Source organism: Lissotriton helveticus, chromosome 5_1, assembly GCF_964261635.1.
Source record: "Lissotriton helveticus chromosome 5_1, aLisHel1.1, whole genome shotgun sequence".
Lineage (NCBI taxonomy): Eukaryota > Metazoa > Chordata > Amphibia > Caudata > Salamandridae > Lissotriton > Lissotriton helveticus.
In genome coordinates, this window is record NC_136065.1 from 1,337,891,204 (window position 1) to 1,337,910,147 (window position 18,944).

The following is an 18,944-nucleotide window of genomic DNA, read 5'->3' on the forward strand; positions in this document are numbered from 1 at the left end:
TTACAGAGGTAAAATGGATTATCCAGTAATAGGCTTGTGAGGTGAATGATCAATTTAACCCTACCCGTCAGCTAGTACGAGACTCCCTGGTGATTTATACGGCTATTTGCAGAGAGGGATGGTCTACTGCTTTCCCTAATTTTTGTAACAGGGACTTAAAAGGAATGGATGCTCAGGCAAAATAAATATTTTCTTCTGCCCCTTTCGCATTGCAGTCAGTGAAAAACGTCAATAATTTGGCTGGATACCAGTATTCATTGTGGTATTTGGCCGAGAAAGATATGGACCACGTGCTTCAGGAGTAGGTGCAATTTTTGAGACAGGCGGCGGCTGGTGGTATAGACTTTTAGAACAAATTATTGTGCTTTGTATTGACTCAGTTGAGTCTTTTGCACATGAGTTCTCATTTTCCTAGCTATAAGACATCACTCCTGACTTGGGTTATCTGCTTTCACATTAGATTTCCAGTCCAAGAATTCGATAATTTTTCTGGTTGTGGGGATTGTATATATGTTGTGAAAGTTGACCACTTTTGGGGTGTCTGAATGATTTTAGACAGACAGAAATGTCTCAGAGACTGAAGCTGCACATCTGCAAGGCAGTCTTAGAAGCTGGAATCCTCAAGGGGATGAGAACACATATATCAGAAGACAGCATAATGGGATTTAGCTACAGTTGCATCATAGCTGGGTGAAAATCACAATGAGAACCTCATGTTACTTTTAATTCTCGAAATGAGCAAAATAGAAACTAAAAGGCCAATTGTATACCGCATACTATTCAGCAAGTACAGGAATAAGAAAAAAGTCTAAGATGGTAGAATTGGCTTAAATTCTAGCAGCAGTAAGAAAGAATCTGGATTTCCATAATCCGATTTGCCAATCTCACAGGTGTTCATAAACCTGCGGGCTGAGGTGGCCACTCTTCTGCGTTTGTGGGGAGTTCAAACTTTGACAGTGCCCTGTGTCCAAGATATGTACTGTTCTAAGTGCCGGCACAAACCTGTGCCTGCTTTGAGAACAGCATACTAGTGAAATAGTGAAGGTTGGACCAGGTATTCGAAGCAGCCAGTCTTCCATTCACTGTGCAGGCGGCAAAAAGCTGACATTTCAAAGGGAAACAGAGATCCCCCTGCAGGTGGTGGAGTGGCTGACTGTACTTGACTACATAGGGGTGACAAATGAGCCTAGGACCCTCTTTTTGCATTGTTCAAGGGATGTCCTCAGGACACACTGACTGTTCATAACTTCTATTGAGAGAATTATTTAGTCTTAGCAGAGAAGCTGTTTTATGGATTCAGTCTTTCACGTTGATAGGCCTAAAAGCAACAAATATTATGCTTGTGCTACAGACAGTGCTGAGGAATTATTTTATTACTGTTGACGGAGGACTCCATTTTTATAACATTGAAAACATACATAGCTTGTATTAGTGAAAACAAGTATTAGTTGGGATAAGGTGTGGTGGAAACAGGGCAATAATCCAATAAGGAAACTAGGATAAATGGTCTCCCACTGCGTCTTCTTCACAGACGGGGAGGAAAATACCAAGTGTGCGTTTGGTCAGAAAGTGTGAGGCGTCTCCACATTATTTTATTGGAGCTCAGGATGATCAGTTTGGCTCAGATGAGTTATCTTCCATGGGTAATAGGCAGGTTTTGATGTTGATGGACAAAACGTCTACCATGTATTATATCCACCAGTGCAGGCAAGTGGTCCCTTCGATGTTGTGCAGGGAAAAATCGATACTTTGGCATTGAGTAATCATGAACTGTAGCTTTGTTTTTCTCATTATTTGTATAGGCTTGAAAATATGTATGTTATGGAATTTCATAAAAAATTACATTATCCTACTTGTAACTTCACAAAATTCACTTTTCAGTATTATGTGTGAAAACTAAATATAATGGCAAAGCTCTTATTCAAAGATTCATGTGCATCTGCAAGGGTACCGGGCTGAGGAGAAATTGGCTCCTGTGAGACATCTACTGGTTCTACCAGTCTCCTGCTAAAAACAGTATTTGAGAAATTGTGTGAAAGTTAGAAGATTTGTAATGATCATTTTCCTTCAGACTATTATTTAATAGTAAAAGGGGAAAGTTTATGCAGATGCTCACCGCGTGCTTAAACATATCGACACACGTTGAAGTTTTATGAGAATGCAGTCTTACAGCATTTATAGACGAGTGGGTATCTGTTAGACCTGGCCCTTTTTCCAGGTTCATCCCCGAATTTTTTGCCTTTTGCCTCCTATTTTTCTGACCCAGTGTTTGTTGGCTGTAGGATTCTGGGCACTGTACCACTTCTGATCAGTGCTAAAGTGAATAAGCTCTCTTTGCATATTTAAATTATGATTGATTATTCATGACTGGCATATTTGATCTACTGGTAAATCCCTAGTAAACTGCACTGAGTGTGCCACTGCCTGTAAATCAAGTGCTACTAGTGGTGGTTTTTCAGCACTGGTTGCACCACCCACATGCATCGCCCTGTAAATGTGTCTCAGACCTACCACTGTTGTGTCTGCGCATGCAGTTGTTAACTGCTATGTTGGCCTGGTAAGTGCACCCAGTTGCCAGGCCCTGACCTTCCCTTTTCTTACATGTAAGGCATCCCTCAAGTAGGCCCAAGGTAATCCCATGGGCAGGTTGCAGTGTATGTGAAAGGGTAAATATCAACTGGTGTGTTTTACAGGTCCTGACTGTGAAATACTAGATATTTCATTGTTTACTGTTAGGGTGTCAATTGGGACAAGATAGAAAAATGCAGTTCTGGCTCTCTGAATTCAGAATGTATTAACAAACCTTTTGGTAAAGTTGATTTTTAAATTGTGGGTTTGAAAATGCCACTTTTAGAAAGTGGCCATTATCTTGCTTTACCATTCTGTGTGCCTCTGGCTGTTTGTGTATTCAGCGTCTGGTTTTTTTAAGTGATAGGATGTGGAGATTTGCATTCACTCTAGAGAGTCACAAGAGGGGTTCAAGTGTGTCCTGCCTTGCCTGGGTGCCTCATCGCTGGGCTGAATAGACCTGGTCTGCATTTAGAGTGGTGGGAGGAGTTTTGCTAACACCTGAATAGGCTGTGGCTCCTTGCAATGCTGTCTCCACCCCCTGTGGTCATGCTGGACCAGGGAGGACAGAACTTGTTTGGACTGAGCTCAGAGTCTGAAGCAAAGAGGAAAATGACAAAACCCCAAGACTTTAGATTACTTCAGGAAAGAAGAATAGCTGAAAAGCTGTGTGAGGTGTGCTACCTTTTCTGTGTGAGGGGTGGGTTGGCCTGCAGTTGGTGCTTCTGTCTATGGTGGAGGTAAAGAACTGAGTCTTTTTACCCTGCTGTGGCATCCTGCTTCTGAAGAATCACCAAGGGCTTGTGTGTGCTTGCCTCCTGTTGGAAGTTTCAGGGGATAAAAGCCTTCAAGCACAGATACTTGCTATACCTAAAACGAACCTGCCTGGAAGGAAAGCTAGATATACTGTGTTAGAAGCGCTGCCCCATATACGTGTGGGGTAGGACAGCCCGCAGTGGCTGCCCCTGCCTGGACCAGGAGAAGGATTGGACTGTACTTCGCTGTTTTAAAAACAACCACAATGAGCGCATGGTGAGCTCTTCATTTTTCCTGTGATGTGCCACAAAGTGCAAGCAGTGTGCTCATTTGCCCTATTGATTGTGTCAAGAAGCGCACGGTGGGTGTTGCGTGTAAATGGAGGGATCTACGCAAGGCCGATCCCCTGTTGGGGCTGGCTGGAAAAGCTGCCCGGGTCCCAGGTCAGGGTGTGTGATGACCCTGAAAACACAGCAGAGCCTTGAGGGATTCCTAGCTCCCTTGCGCCACCTCCCCCAGCAGGAGGGAGGAGTCTGTGGCGATGGATGGAGCCAAGCACACCCCAGGGGCATTACTCACCACAGACAGAGGAGCTCCACTGACTTTGTGTGGTGGGTGGGCCCGGTGAGGAAGTGTGCCCCCCCCACCTCATGGCCATGGCTAATACAGTGGCTTCTCCCGGGATGTGGGGCCCGCTCTACACACACCATGAGGAGCGCGCTAGAAAAAGCCAGGTGGAGCTCCTCCAGAGATTGCTGGGGCTGTGCTGCTTGACCCCGCGGGGGTCCTAAGCAGCCAAAAGGATTTCTGACTCACCCAGAGTGCGGGTGAGTCCCATTACCAAGGGCAACTGCCTTGTCTCTGAATGTGCGGGTGGGGACCCAGCAAGGTCTTCCCGTTGCCTATGGCAGTGCATGTGTGTGCGTCCTCACACCCCGTTGTAACATACCTTGGGGTGTATTTTTTCCAACACAGGGAGAGCCCAGTACGGGGCCCCCAATCAGAAACTGGCCGCATGGAGGGGAAACCTTCCTGGGAGTGCTGTATTGTTCCTAATAGGAGAACAGGTGTTCCTGCACTGGTGAACCATAAAACGTTAGTATTACTGAGATTAGGAGCGGAGCTGCTCCTTGAGTTATTTATTTGTTAAATGTGACCTAACTATTGCATTTCATGCCTTAAGGGTATGATGTATGCCTTATACTGGCCAGGATCACAAGCATTGGAACTGTGATGTTAGGCATAATGTTTTCGTGATGGTGTTTATGGCATGTGCAACTTATAAATATGTGCTTTATTGCACTAATTGTTGTGTTTATGACAATGGCCTTATGGCGAAGTGATTTATGACCTATGTATTGTTATGACAATTGCCTAGTGGCAAAGTGATTTACGTGATTGAGGCCTGTGTGTTTTATATATAATATATAGTGTATGTTGTGTGCCACTATTGTGTGTGTGCTGCGCAGATGCTTTACACATTGCCTCTGGGATAAGCCTGGATGCTCTGCCAAGCTACCAAGGGATGAGCAGGGGTTATCTTGGGTGTGTAACTCCTTTAACCTGACTAGAGTCATAGGTTTAGCCTGGCTTAGGTACATACCCTAGCCAAATAGAAACTCAATTTCTAGCAGTATCAATATGTGGATATGTTCGAAACACACCAGAAAGTGCAGCTTTTGTTTTCCCCATAGTTACCAGGAATTTGTGAGATGTGATACTGATTCAAAAATGAATTGTCAGTGAAACTATGAGGCCTATTTACAAACTGCATTTTGTAGTAGGTATAGTATTACGACAATAGCATTTCTAATGTACTACAAAATGCTAATCAGAAACCTACATACAGAGGTCAATGCCTCCACCTTTCCTATCTCCACACAATTAGGTGCTCAGTTTAATAGGAAATGTGGGTTGGGACAGGAGAACGGGGCTGGAATATTGGAGATACTTAATACTGGAGATGGGTTAAGGGAGGAGCAAAGAGGATTTAAAGGAGGGTTGGGGAGGGATTTTGATATAGGGATATGCACCTAATCACAAAAGAATAAGCCCATTGCTGTTCACAGTCTGCATTTCTATAGTTACTACAGACACAATGCACCAAAAACAGACGTAAAAGTCCAGCCCTCCACATTGCCAGCCACTGGTATTGCAACAGTGCAAAATCTACATAAATTAAATGTAATGTTAAAAATATATATAAAATAAAACATAATGTTTACTTTCTTATAAAATATTTTAAACTTTTTTTACTTGAAAAACGGAATTACATTTATTCTGTATATAACTTTCAATATGTTTACTACATAATAAGTAAATATAAATGTTCTACTTTAAGTAGGAATTTTATTTAAATCTTAGCAAAATACTTTAAATTCAATATATACAAAATAATTAAATAATCAATTCAAAATTAAGAATGCTGCATTTTTTTAAATTTTGTTCTATGTTGAAAATACATTTTTAAAATAATTTACATTAATATATATCTTAAATAAATTATTTATATTTTCAAACTTTAATACACTTTTAACCTGTTCCCTATACTTTACCGTAGGGTGATATGCACCCTGGTGATGGAGATCTGCACCTATGTGTGAATAGTTGCAAGTAGTAACTTTACACTCATAAATTGGGCTCCACCCCTGCATTTGAGAGGGTGGAGGTGACATTTAAGCATACACTTTGTAGTAAATTTACACTTGTAAATGATGAGTAGCCTAATGTACTAAATTTACTAGATGGTGTAAGAGTAAGCATAAACGTGTAGATAAGCCCACTTGTAAGTTTACCTTTGTGTATAGCCCCCACTGTCACCATTGCTTCCATCATGAAAGGAGCCCTCATCTTGCCTTGGCTTTGCACAGAGGTATTTAGCACATTTTATTTCAGAAAGGTTGAGATTTTTTGGACCTTTTTGATGAGGTGTTTGATGCCCTGGTGGATGTCAAATGGAGGCGAATATAACACCTGCCTTTGTGCAGGTGTTTGAGATTCTGCAGACTCTGCATTTATAAACAGTTTGACCTACTCAAGGTGACAGTGGTTGAGGTTGTGAATTTTTATTTATGGGTTTTCAAGAGGATCTATGGAGCATATTATCAAGCAGGGCATTACAAATTATTGCTGGTTTCGCAGCAGAAAACTGCCTCTAAAGCGGCAATAATGGGCTTGATAATATGCCCTAGAGAATTCCAATAGAAAACCATGTTCTGGTGTGAACATCATATTATCAAGCCCATTATCGCCGCTTTAGCTGCAGTTTTCTGCCGCTAAAACGGCGATAATTTTAACGCCCTGCTTGATAATATGCCATTCTGGGTCTTATCTTTGAGAGATTATAGGGAGGCACTTTCTTTTCTTTTGAGGAAACCTGGTAAGTATTACTATTGTAAGTGCTCAATGGCATCTTAAATGGTGAAGTGCTTTAAATTATGGTTCAGTGAATTCTCAACTTGCTTTCACCTTTCTTAATGGCTTCACTGTTTTAACCTGTTCACAGTTATGATGTGAGGTAAGTCACACAAAAAAGCGTTCCTCCTGACAATTGTGTCACTCATAAGGGGTACATGACTTTTAGACATTAGAGGATATTGTGTATGTGTTTTTGAAAGTGGACAAAAACTCAGATTGAAGGGTGCATTATAAATAGAGTGGAAACCATATTTATAAGGCAGCTGGGAAAACTGGTGAAGGGCTAGCAGTAACATTGCTATTGTCAATCATCCCTGCTCTGGCAGCCAAGCGCAATCACAGACATTTATTGCAGTTCTTTAATTATCTTTAGTTCTCTCTTTGGTAACAGGGTTTCATTTTAATGAATGTATATAGTCCATGGCCCTTTTCCTGCCAGTGCTTCCATCCAAGGTGCAGTGGAGGCAGCAATGGCAACAAGTCATTATAGTGTATGTTCAAAAAAGCACCAGATAGACAGACAGGATTTTATTGCCTTTTTCTGCATTTTTATATAGTGTGAACTTGGAGGATTTTATTGCAGGAGTCATTGCAGTATTATACTTCTACTTGTATTGCGTACTCTTTTGTAACATGCACACCTCACTTTTCTTCTTGTAATGTATCGGTGGCTAACTCTTGTATTTTGTTTGCTTTTGATACCTGCACAATTGCCACCATTGCCTCATGTAACGTAAGGTTTGTTCTTGTGTTTTGAGTATCTGCTATTTAGTGCAGTATTATACCTCTACTTCTACTTTGCACGCCTTTTGTATCATACACACATGTCACTTTTTTCCTCTAGTAATGTATCGTTTGCTACTTCTTGTATTTTGTTTGCTCTTGATACTTGCACAGTTGTCACTATTGCCTCATGTAACGCAACGTTTGCTTTTGTAACATGCTCACGTGTAATTTTTTCCTCATGTATCTCTACTGTTCCTATTGTGAAGCGCTCTGACACCTTCGGGTAAAGTCTGGCTATATAAAAACACATTACATAAATTAATAAATTAACAAACGTCAGCTGCATGAACTTGGCTCAAGGGAATTCAAAGCCTGTACCTGAGCACCAAATCCCATTACACACGGTCAGATTCATTTTGTAAGCAGGGGGAGATTACGTGATTTGGCCAGAATCATATATTGTTCAGCTGATGCCAGGACTTGTACCTGGTTCCCCAGTTCCAACGTCAGCAGTCTTGCATTTAGGGCACATCTCTTACCCTTGAAAGTCCTTGAAATGGTATGAGTGTTGGAAAACAGACAATATTCTGATGGACATCCTCATGCCTCAATGAGTCTTATGAGGCAACCACAAGGAATATGTAACACTCCCTGCTGCTTTAACGGTGTGGTAAATGGATCCGGGGTTTCAGTCTGTGTCTCGGCTATCTTTGAAAATATATGAGCAGCAGAGGAAGCAGAGTATCCATCTGACCCTGTATTGCCGCTGGTAAGGTACTTGTACATCCCTATTAGACAGAGGACGCGTGTCAGACGTTAGTGTGAGCCAGGGGCCAACATTTAATTCAGGATCCTCTGGATGCTTATTCCATTTTGGCCAGATGCTAGAAGCAGCACTTTTTTCTAAGTATTAAAAAAGCACTGGCACAACCAATAGTATTACATTTGGGATCTTTTGGCTTTGCCAATGGTTTTAGCCATGCTGCACATCATTTCTAATGCTGTGCAGGATGGCTACTTAACGGGAAAAAAGCCTACAAGGCTGGCTGCATCATTAAACATGTATACGTCTAAAAAATGGCACAAGCAACTGGAGAGCAAGAGGAAGCAACATGGAGAGTGGGTGGTTGCAACACGGGGTGTGCAGGGGAAGCAGCGCAGAGGGTGTGAATGGGGGAAGCAATATGGAGTTCGTAGGGAGGGAAGCAAATAGAGGCAGCAAATCGTGGAGGAGTATGGAAGCAAACAAACAAGAAATTAAAGTGCACTGTCTTGAAGAGAAAAGCTATATAAACGTGAAAGCATACATAAGAGTGGCACGAAGGACAAAGTTTAGGGAAATGACATTTTTGTAATGTTATGAAAACTAATGCTCTGAAAGAAACAAGCAAACATGTTTCATGGTAAAAATGCATACACTCTCATTGAATGCTCATGAAAAGAAATGTGTTGGGAGAAGTGGCAAAACGACGAGAAGGTGGAAATGCATACTCTCTCGTGGAGTGCGTTTAGAAAAACAAGAACAAGTTCCCATAAAGTAGCCAATCGGAGAGATGGTAAAAAGCTATTTTCTACAGGAGGGACAAAGACTAAATGAGTGGGTTTGGAACAAATAAAACCATTGAATAGAAAGCAAGAAAATAAGATTGCTAAAACAAAATGCCCATTGACATGTCCCCAATGAGTCTTTCAATACATTGTGCTGCCTGGCAGGCTTAGACCTAAAAATGTCCTTCGGTGAAAGAGCAAACATGTCTTCTTGTGCCCTTAAATGGTCTAGACACATTCTGCATCATTATTAAGAAAGGTGACAAGCATGCTTTCAATTAAAAATCTATAATAAATGTTGAAGGCAGTGAGGCCCAGGAGAGTTCACGACCTGGGGCATAAAGCTATCTCTGCCTCCCACTCTCCTAAGTCCCCTTGACAGTTCTGATACAGTCATCCTACAAAACCTCACGGAAATATATATGACAGCACAGCTACCATCGGTGTGTCCCTGTTTGGTAATATGTGCGACCACCCAGAAGTGTTCACGTACCACAGAGAAGAACAATGACACCCTGTACACTGCGACTTTTCAGGGTCCATTCACAGCAATAACCAAACAACAAAGGAGAGCATTGTCACCTATATACCGAGATTCTGCAATAACTCCCTGCAGCTGTACATACAGTGAAACACGCCTGCACTGGAACAGATTCACCTTCTTATTAATAGAAACGGCCTTTGTTAGGAGTGAAGCACTCGACGCCTTTGGCGCTATTGGTATCGGAGCGCTGCATAAAAAGGTGATTATCTCAGCAGGGGTGTGTGTGAGGGCGCGACACTCTGCCCTCCCCGTAGATAAAGGCATGAAACCTAATGCGCCCAGGAGGCCCGGGTATCAATTAGTGGATGATGAACACTTGTCAAATAAAGGAAAGGCCTAGGGTGGGCAACTGTGTAACACTGTACCTTTCAGGCTGCAGCATAGACATGCCTAAAGGCAATGGAGCAGGTAACTGTATTCATAAGCAGCTGCTGAGAAATCTGTCGCTTTAAACAAGCTAAGAAAGCGCCTTAATGTTGCCTAAAGAAACTGCTTTTTATTTTACCTCTAATTTTTAATTCATCATGATGTCATTGCAAACAGCAAATGAGGACATTGTTGCATGTTGGATACATACAGCAGTAAAATGAAACCAATGGGTGCAAAACCAAGGGGGTGCCTGGTGCAGCCTCCTTAGTTCCTGAGAGGAGGGGACCTGGACACATGCAGATCGTGGCTGCAGTGGAACCTGAAGACCGCTCATTGCATTTTTGTAGTAATAGGAGTTGCAGGTGGGGTAGTGGGCGCTGCCACGTCATGGAATTTGAATGCTTATGTGATTTCTAGGCCAGTATCATGTCTGTCTTATCACAGTAAGGCCCGACAAGGTCTCTAGCTTCACTTATGGTTACTCTGTACTTGTGTTCTTCTTTGCTTACCACTGCCTTTATTTATTTTGTTTCTCCCTCCGTTGTTACAAGATTTTCAAACAAATTAGCTATCTTTCCAAGCTAATGTGTAGTCCAACTTGGACCCTGAACCCTAAAAATATTAACTTCATATATGTCGGGTTCACTTTGGAGAAGTGCTTTCACCAACCACATTCTCCTTGCCGAGTGCATCTCTAAGGCCCTCCCCCTGGGCTCTCTCCGATCCGTCCCTCTCTCTGAGAATGTAGCCTTCAGAACTGGAAACGAAACATCAGTTGTGGCCTCCGTATCTTGATTCAACCCTTCACAGGTGGCCTCCACGGTGGAAAGGTATATTACAGATGTGGACTTCACAACTTGATTCAGTAGTCCAGATGTGGCCTCTACAAATGTATACTCTACTCCAGATGTGGCCTCCAGGACTGAACTCAGTTCTCCAGAGGTGACCAATGCTGCTTTACGGAAAGATGGAGTAGATACATATATAGAATATATACCATAACATCGCATGCATTTACAACACATGCGATTACAGCGCGGTCGTTACTCCGACTGCGTTGTTACATCACAGTACGTTACAACACAAGTCGTTACAACGACTTTCTCTAGATGGTGCGCTGGACTTAGGAATAGTATAATCTACTACTCCAACTCCAGTGTGTGCAATAGTAGGGATGGTGTTGGAATAGTAAATTACACTGTTCCTTAGTTTAGAGCGCCATCTAGAGCAAGTCGTTGTAACGACTTGCGTTGTAATGTACTGCGATGTAACAACGCAGGTGTTGTAATGCTCGCGTTGTAAAGGTAACACGATGTAATGACTGCGTTGTTAAGGTTGTTTCCCCATATATAGCGCACCATGAAGGAGGCCGGGGGCATCCTCCAATCTCCAGCGCTCTAAGCAGCTGCTGTTGAGAAATAGAATTCTTGTATGACTTTGTAAATTAAATTCGGAACCACAGTGTGCCTGCTAATCCCCCCACATCCCCTCCTGGCTTAATCCACATATCCTAGGAAAAAAGCACAATAGGGAGCCATTTCCGACCTCACAGATTTCAGCGATTTGTCCACCCTTACCTTTTGATTACTGTATTCAGATCATAGCAAGGGAAGAAAAAAATACATCACTATATGTAGAACAAATTTGCATGCTGTCATAGCTATTTTCTGTATTGTCAGGTCTTCGAAGAATTTCACATTTATTCCTCTCTTGGGGTCTACTCTCCTCTTCATTTATAACATTTTAATTGTATTCTAGCACGGGAGTCTCATATTTCAATGTAACACTGCATGAGGAATCGACGCTCTGGTCTAGAAAGCTCACAGTGTGTATAGGAAACATCCCCAAAATAACCTTCATGGAATAGAAATGAACAGTCTTATTACTACAGTCCTATGTGTTGCTGTAAAACGTATATACACTCCTTTGGTCAGCTTGGTACACACTTTCATAAAACGTGGGACACAGGCAGGGCCACGCAGGCCATTACGACAATTTTTCGGTGGCCTGCAAGGTAAGGAACTTCTTTCAGAGTTGGATGGGCTGACAGGATCCAGGCTTGATGGTGCTTAGCTGATATATTTGAAAAACAGTGCTTTAATTTGCATGATTTAGAATTCAACATTTTCTAAAACTGTCTTTGGGTTACAACACTGCTTACAGACAAACCACAGAGACACCCTGGCTCACTAGGCTCTCTTGCATGAAGCAATGTGGGACTAGTTGGAATAACTTTCCAAGGGCTGATGTTAGGTTCTAGACCAGCCTAGGGCTTAGAGTGTCTGCTTTCCCCCTAACCACAAACTAGCACCCACGGGCATCCGGCCTGACGCCCTTGCTGTATAACACTAATCTTCAATGTATTAGTTAGGAGCAAATAAGGGAAGACTACAGATATTATACAGCCTCAACAACTTTTTATTTATCCTGTCTGTATGATGTAATCATGAATGACAGCAACGATTGGCCTGGGGAATCTACAGAATCTACGATGTTGCAGAAAGCTGGAATGTGCAACCAGCACATCAAGGTAAATAAACATACAGAAGCTTCTTGGATATCTCGGTGAGCAATCTAGAGCTCAAATTATTCTTATTCTCTTTCACGGATAACTTCCACCCACGCTCTAACAGCCAAAATCAATGTCTTCTCAACAACTTCAGTTCACTCCTAGAAAGTCAATAAAAATCCACATATCTCTCTAACTACAAGTAAAGATAACGCCTGTCTTCTGATTTTTCTGGACCTATCTGACACGTTTAACACTGGCAACCAAATGTAAATGTAAATGTAGTTGAGCTTAGCGCACAGCTACCCGCAGTGGGTTTCCTGGCGCTTGCTTAGGGAACCCGTCCTGATATTCCCCTGTGAGATAGCAGGGTATCCACAAGGTGAAAGTCAGGCATCCCGCCACGAGGGGCCGTTGTGGAGATTAAGCAAGCTATTGCCCAGAGTCGCAGAGTGTGAACCCGTGAGTCAAGGAGGCACCGGGGCGAGAATTATCGAGTCCGTGGAATTTTTAGCCCAAGACCCGCCGAGGCGGGGAATTGAACCCTGGTCCAGGACCGATCTCAGCTTCCGGGTCTGCTGCCTTTAACCCCTGAGCCACACTTCTCCACACCAACTCACCCTCATCCTTACCTGTTTCCCCACAAATGAATCACTGGCAATGTCCTCCACTGGCTGTTGCCTATCTATTCAACTGATATCAGGTGACCATCATAAGGACCTTCAGATCTGAGAAGTTCCCTTTCATCTTCTGAGTTACACTGGGATCCATCATGTTGCCTATCAAATCCAGCCTACAGATTGGAGCCCCTTGGCACTCTACTCACCAATAACAGTATTAACTGATAAAGACACAAATTTACATTTCCACCAGCCAAAAAAAACAATGCCTCAAGGACTGCCTACACCTTATCTAGTATTGTATAGTCAGCAACTCCCTGAAACTCTACACAACTAAAACCGTATTCCTCCAATTCACCAACAATAAACCTAGCTCAATTAAATGAATCTGGGCATAATCAACCCCCAACTATCACCTAACGCTCAGTTTCAGCCTTGACACCAACCTCCCTCTCTGGGAACACATTTTCAAAAAGAGCAAGATGGCTTGGCACCACTTCTTTCTATAAAAAAAGTCAAACCATTCTTCTACGAAAGTGACTTCAGAGCTGCTTTCCCAGTCTTTGTACTCTTACATATGAATAGTGGAAACGGCCTCCCAAATACCACACTGATGTCCTTGAAAGGCATCTGACATGCTGCGGCATACCTCATTAAACGTCTGAAGACATTTTAACACATTACTGTCACTCCGATGAAACTTCAGTTGTTCACCTCACCAGCCTGCACCATCTTTAAGACCACATGCAGTGGCCACAGAGCTGTTACAATCAGCAAGCCTTGCCTGCCTGGCTCACCAGCTCACCATTTTGCATCGCTCTCGACACTCCTGCAAGCAGAACACCACAAAGAAGCCCTCTCTAATCATGCATCTAGAAACTGTAAAGGCATCTATACATCCATCAGGCCTCCCCTACCCTCTTTCCATTCAGGAAAGAGACAAAGACACCCCCCTTGAAAGAGAACTACTTTTTAGCACTGGAAATACTCCCCTTCCTCCCTCTTCCCAGCAGTACACCTTCCCTCCTTGCTGAAAACACTCCCATAATTGTATTTTTGCTGTGTCCCTGTACAGAAATCCAATGTCTGTAAGTTTTTGCTATATAAATACTGCATACCTATATACAAACCTCTCTATTATTTTCCACAGAGATCCACCCAATACATCTAGAATAAGCAATTTGTTAACATGCGTTTAAGAGTTTTTGTCATAATACAATCATTTATTCTATTCTCAATGGCTTTCTGAAATTATAAATCACCATTTTACACTGTAAAGCCAGGAAAGAAACTTTCGCTTATTAATAGTGTAGTAATATGGCATATTTGCAGAGATTTGGTCAAGAGGTGAAGTTTGTCTATGAGAATGAATACATTCATAATTAACCCATCATTCATTTATTAGCACCCCTGTGTTCTCTGTCGTCCAGTGAAAATGCTAAGCTGTTTGGGACAATTTGATATGTTGGCCCAAGAAGCCTCTCCTGCATGATGACTTCATTTTCCCAGTGTACCCTTCTCTTTTGTCTCCTTTGCACCAGGGCCTCTGACTCTGAAGGGATTCAGTGTCATTATTTAAAAACCTTTGCTTCACTTAGCAGGACTCGCTAGTTCTATACACACAGGCAGAAACCGTCGGATTGGAGAAATCCAGATTTACGCACAGAATCTTGCCTCAAAGTCCACCAGCTGTTGGTCAATGATAGTTATGTTAGGCTCTTCCTGGCCCGTGACTCTGTTTTCAACCCTATAAGGGGGTAAAAGGACATGAGTCGATGGAATTCTTTGATTTCAGAAGAGATGTCAGTTTCTGTATTGTCTGTAGTGTAATGATGTCCTCCTGGTTTTCTCTCAACAGATGATGAAGTCACAGTAGGCAAATTTTATGCCACCTTCCTGATCCAGGAGCATTTCCGGAAATTCATGAAGCGACAGGAGGAATACTATGGCTACCGACCAAAAAAGAATGCAGTGCAAATTCAGGTGGGTGAAGTTTGTGCCAGGAAAGCTACCCCGGTATCTGCAGTGCACCGACAGTATGATTTTATAAACTTCTTAAGCACATGAATCCATTTACTCCTACTAAAACAAGATCAATTTTTTTCTGACAACACTCCAATATTATTAAATTGACCCTGATATATAATTGGCTAATCTGACCCTGCTGGATGACGCCATTAGAAACCACTGCCAATGAGTTTGAGAAGCACACTAGAGAAAATCTCATTACATTAAACATCCTTCCCATGTATTTATAATATGTCTCAAAGGATGCGAGAATTTCCCTGAAAAAAAGTAGTAATTTTCCAAAAGATTTAAACTCTTTTCCAAACTGTGTGTCATACTCCAAAATAATCTAAGCCTTTTTCTTGGTTAGGTGATTTATATTATAATAAAAGTCAGCACCCAATAGTTTAAACATTATTTAATAAAAGGCAGGTTATTGATGCCTATGGATACTAAATATCATCTTGTTTTATTATAAAGAATTCAGACTCAAATAGAATAATAACTCAAGAGTTCAAAGTTTAGTCGTGTGTGAAGGCTGTGAGACTGGAGGCTAGTGCACAGCTGCTCCAAAGATGGAAGCAAGCATTGGTACCTTTCCATGCAGAATCGGCCAGTTACCAATAAACGACTGTCTTTAAAACTCTGATCAGAGTTAGTTACTGTAAGATGACAGATCATGGAATGTTCAGGGCAAAGCCAGTCAGATGCCAGGTAGGCCGGTGTCGTTGTTCGATCAGTTCCAATGCAATAGTAAAACCAATACATGTCCCGCAGTCGAAGCCTCTAAAAGGCCCATAGAACGCGGGTGGAGTGAGGACCATGTCCAGAGAGCTGAGCAATCTGGTGGGGGCTCCGGGGAAAGATCCCCGCTGATTTGAGGCATCCTTTGTGCCACTGCCCTCTGCTGGCGCGGCTGGTACAGTGATTACCCCTGTAGCCTTTCGTACCGCGACAGAATCTGCTTTATTTCTGAAATCAAACCTAGCAAGGGCAACGACGCCCAGGAATAGGTCCAACCTCTGTAACAGTATTCATCTTGCCCCCCCCCCCCCCCATCCCCCCGGCCAAGCACTGATGCCGAGATCGGCGCAATTAATCCACAACTGAACACTGACTACCTTTGTTTTGGTCGAGGGGAGACGATTCTCTTGAAACCCAGCTTCCACCGCTGTAAATCGGACACCTTTGCTGTCCCAGATTCAGGGATCACTTCGTATAATGCGGTTCGTGTGGCTGGCAGGGAGGCGCCTGCCACGCCTTTTGTCATCTTCCTGCCTCATCCCCGGAGGGCGGGCGGTTCTCATGACATCTCACCTGCTAAGAGCGCACAGGAACCGTGCTGCCATTGTCAGGGATGTACAGTATCCGGCTGAGGCCGCCCTGGCGCCTCGGGCCCACAGGGTGGTCCAAGGCTAATTGCAGCGTGTCCAGTGCATCAGCTGCGTGTGAAGGGGAAAGGAAGAGGGCAGCGTTCTAATGTATCTGTGTAGAGCGCACACCCACACACTGCATTGTCTGCTAATTCTTAAATGATGGGAAATTTGATGACTCAAATCAAAGACTCACATTTTATTGACCTGAAAAGGATGAGTTGAATGTATCAACAGGGGCGGCTGGTGACATTTGAAAGTGGTGGGGCGTAAACTAATTTGCATATTGCACCGCAGCGAGCGAGCCCGAACCACCTTGCATCCATCCATACATCATTCATGCATCCACCCATCCATCCACCCACCCACCCATCCATCCACCAATTCTGCATCCATCCTGCATCCATCATTCATTCATGCATCCACCCATCCATCCAGCATCCATCATTCATTCATGCATTCACCCATCCATCCTGCATCCATCATTCATTCATGCATCCACCCATCCATCCACCCATCCATCCATCCTGCATCCATCATTCATTCATGCATCCACCCATCCATCCACCCATCCATCCACCCATCCATCATTCATTCATGCATCCATCCATCCACCCATCCATCCACCCATCCATCATCCATCCTGCATCCATTCCTGCATCCATTCATGTGTCCACCCATCCATCCATCCATCCTGCATCCATCATTCATTCATGCACCCATCCATCCACCCATCCATCCTGCATCCATCATTCATTCATCCACCCATCCATCCATCCATCCACCCATCCAGCATCCATCCATCATTCATTCATGCATCCATCCACCCATCCATCCACCCATCCACCCATCCATCATCCATCCTGCATCCATTCCTGCATCCATTCATGTGTCCACCCATCCATCCACCCATCCATCCATCCATCCATCATTCATTCATGCACCCATCCATCCATCCACCCATCCATCCTGCATCCATCATTCATTCATCCACCCATCCATCCATCCATCCACCCATCCACCCATCCACCCATCCATCCATCATTCATGCATCCATCCATCCATCCATCCACCCACCCATCCACCCATCCATCATCCATTCCTGCATCCATTCATGCATCCACCCATCCATCCATCCATCCTGCATCCATCATTCATTCATGCACCCATCCATCCACCCTGCACCCATCCTGCATCCATCATTCATTCATGCATCCACCCACCCATCCATCCACCCATCCATCCATCATCCATTCCTGCATCCATTCCTGCATCCATTCATGCATCCACCCATCCATCCATCCTGCATCCATCATTCATTCATGCACCCATCCATCCACCCTGCACCCATCCTGCATCCATCATTCATTCATGCATCCACCCATCCATTCATCCACCCATCATTCATCCTGCATCCATTCATGTGTCCACCCATCCACCATTCATTCATCCACCCATCCTGCATCCATCATTCATTCATCCATCCACCCATCCATCCTGCATCCATCATTCATTCATGCACCCATCCATCCATCATTCATTCATCCACCCATCCTGCATCCATCATTCATTCATGCATCCACCCATCCATTCATCCACCCATCATTCATCCATCATCCATCCATCCACCCATCCTGCATCCATCATTCATGCACCCATCCATCCACCCTGCATCCATCCTGCATCCATCATTCATTCATCTACCCATCCACCCATCCTGCATCCATCCTGCATCCATCATTCATTCATGCATCGACCCATCCATTCATCCACCCATCATTCATCCTGCATCCATTCATGCATCCACCCATCCTGCATCCATCATTCATTTTTTTTATGACCATATAACTTGCACACAGCTTGTCAGTGTTTAATACCAGTCTCGAACCTTGTACTCCAGCACCAATGATACATGATTAATATTAATTCTTTTTAAAAACATGTATTTATTCGACACCAATTTCACACCTTAGTCGGATCATTTTTATTTGTTTTTTAAAATATCTATTTATTTAACACCAAAGTAAGTCATGTATACATTTTTATGGTTCGATAAGAGGCTCGAACCTGGTTTCCCAGCACCAAAGTCGGCCGTGCTATCCGTCAGGGGTTATGTAACCGGGCTATGTAGTGACCAGCCAATCCTGCGCCAGGATTGGCTGAGGGGGCACCATGACTCCTCGCCCAGTCGCCCTGTGTAACCCCGGGGGCTGCGGCCCGCCCCCTGGTCCTCTCTCTAAGGGGGAATTCACAAGAAAACGATCTGCGCATGCGCGGGCATGTTTGTGCCCAAAAATACACTTGCGCAGCTGCAGCAGCCCGGTCCTCCCCCCCTCCCCCCCCCCCCTTTGCGCACTCCGGGAAGGTCGGGTGTCTCCCGGTTTCCCGGCCGGCAGATAGCGCGATTTTTTTAAATAATTGTGTTTGGCTTCTAGTGACGACGTGGTGGGTCCATGGGGCTTAGTGGGGCTTCGCCCCTACGCCCCAATGGACGCACCGCGCCTGTG

The 18,944-nt window shown here is 43.7% G+C and overlaps 1 protein-coding gene across 2 annotated transcripts in view; it reads left to right on the forward strand.

Annotated features, from left to right (window-relative positions):
- CACNA1S (calcium voltage-gated channel subunit alpha1 S) overlaps window positions 1-18,944 on the forward strand; it is a 488,710-nt gene that overhangs the window by 402,743 nt on the left and 67,023 nt on the right. For both annotated transcript variants that reach the window (XM_078644201.1, XM_078644202.1), the window contains exon 38: window positions 14,916-15,040. In XM_078644201.1, the coding sequence (XP_078500327.1) occupies window positions 14,916-15,040 (125 nt within the window). The remainder of the gene's footprint in view (window positions 1-14,915; window positions 15,041-18,944) is intronic.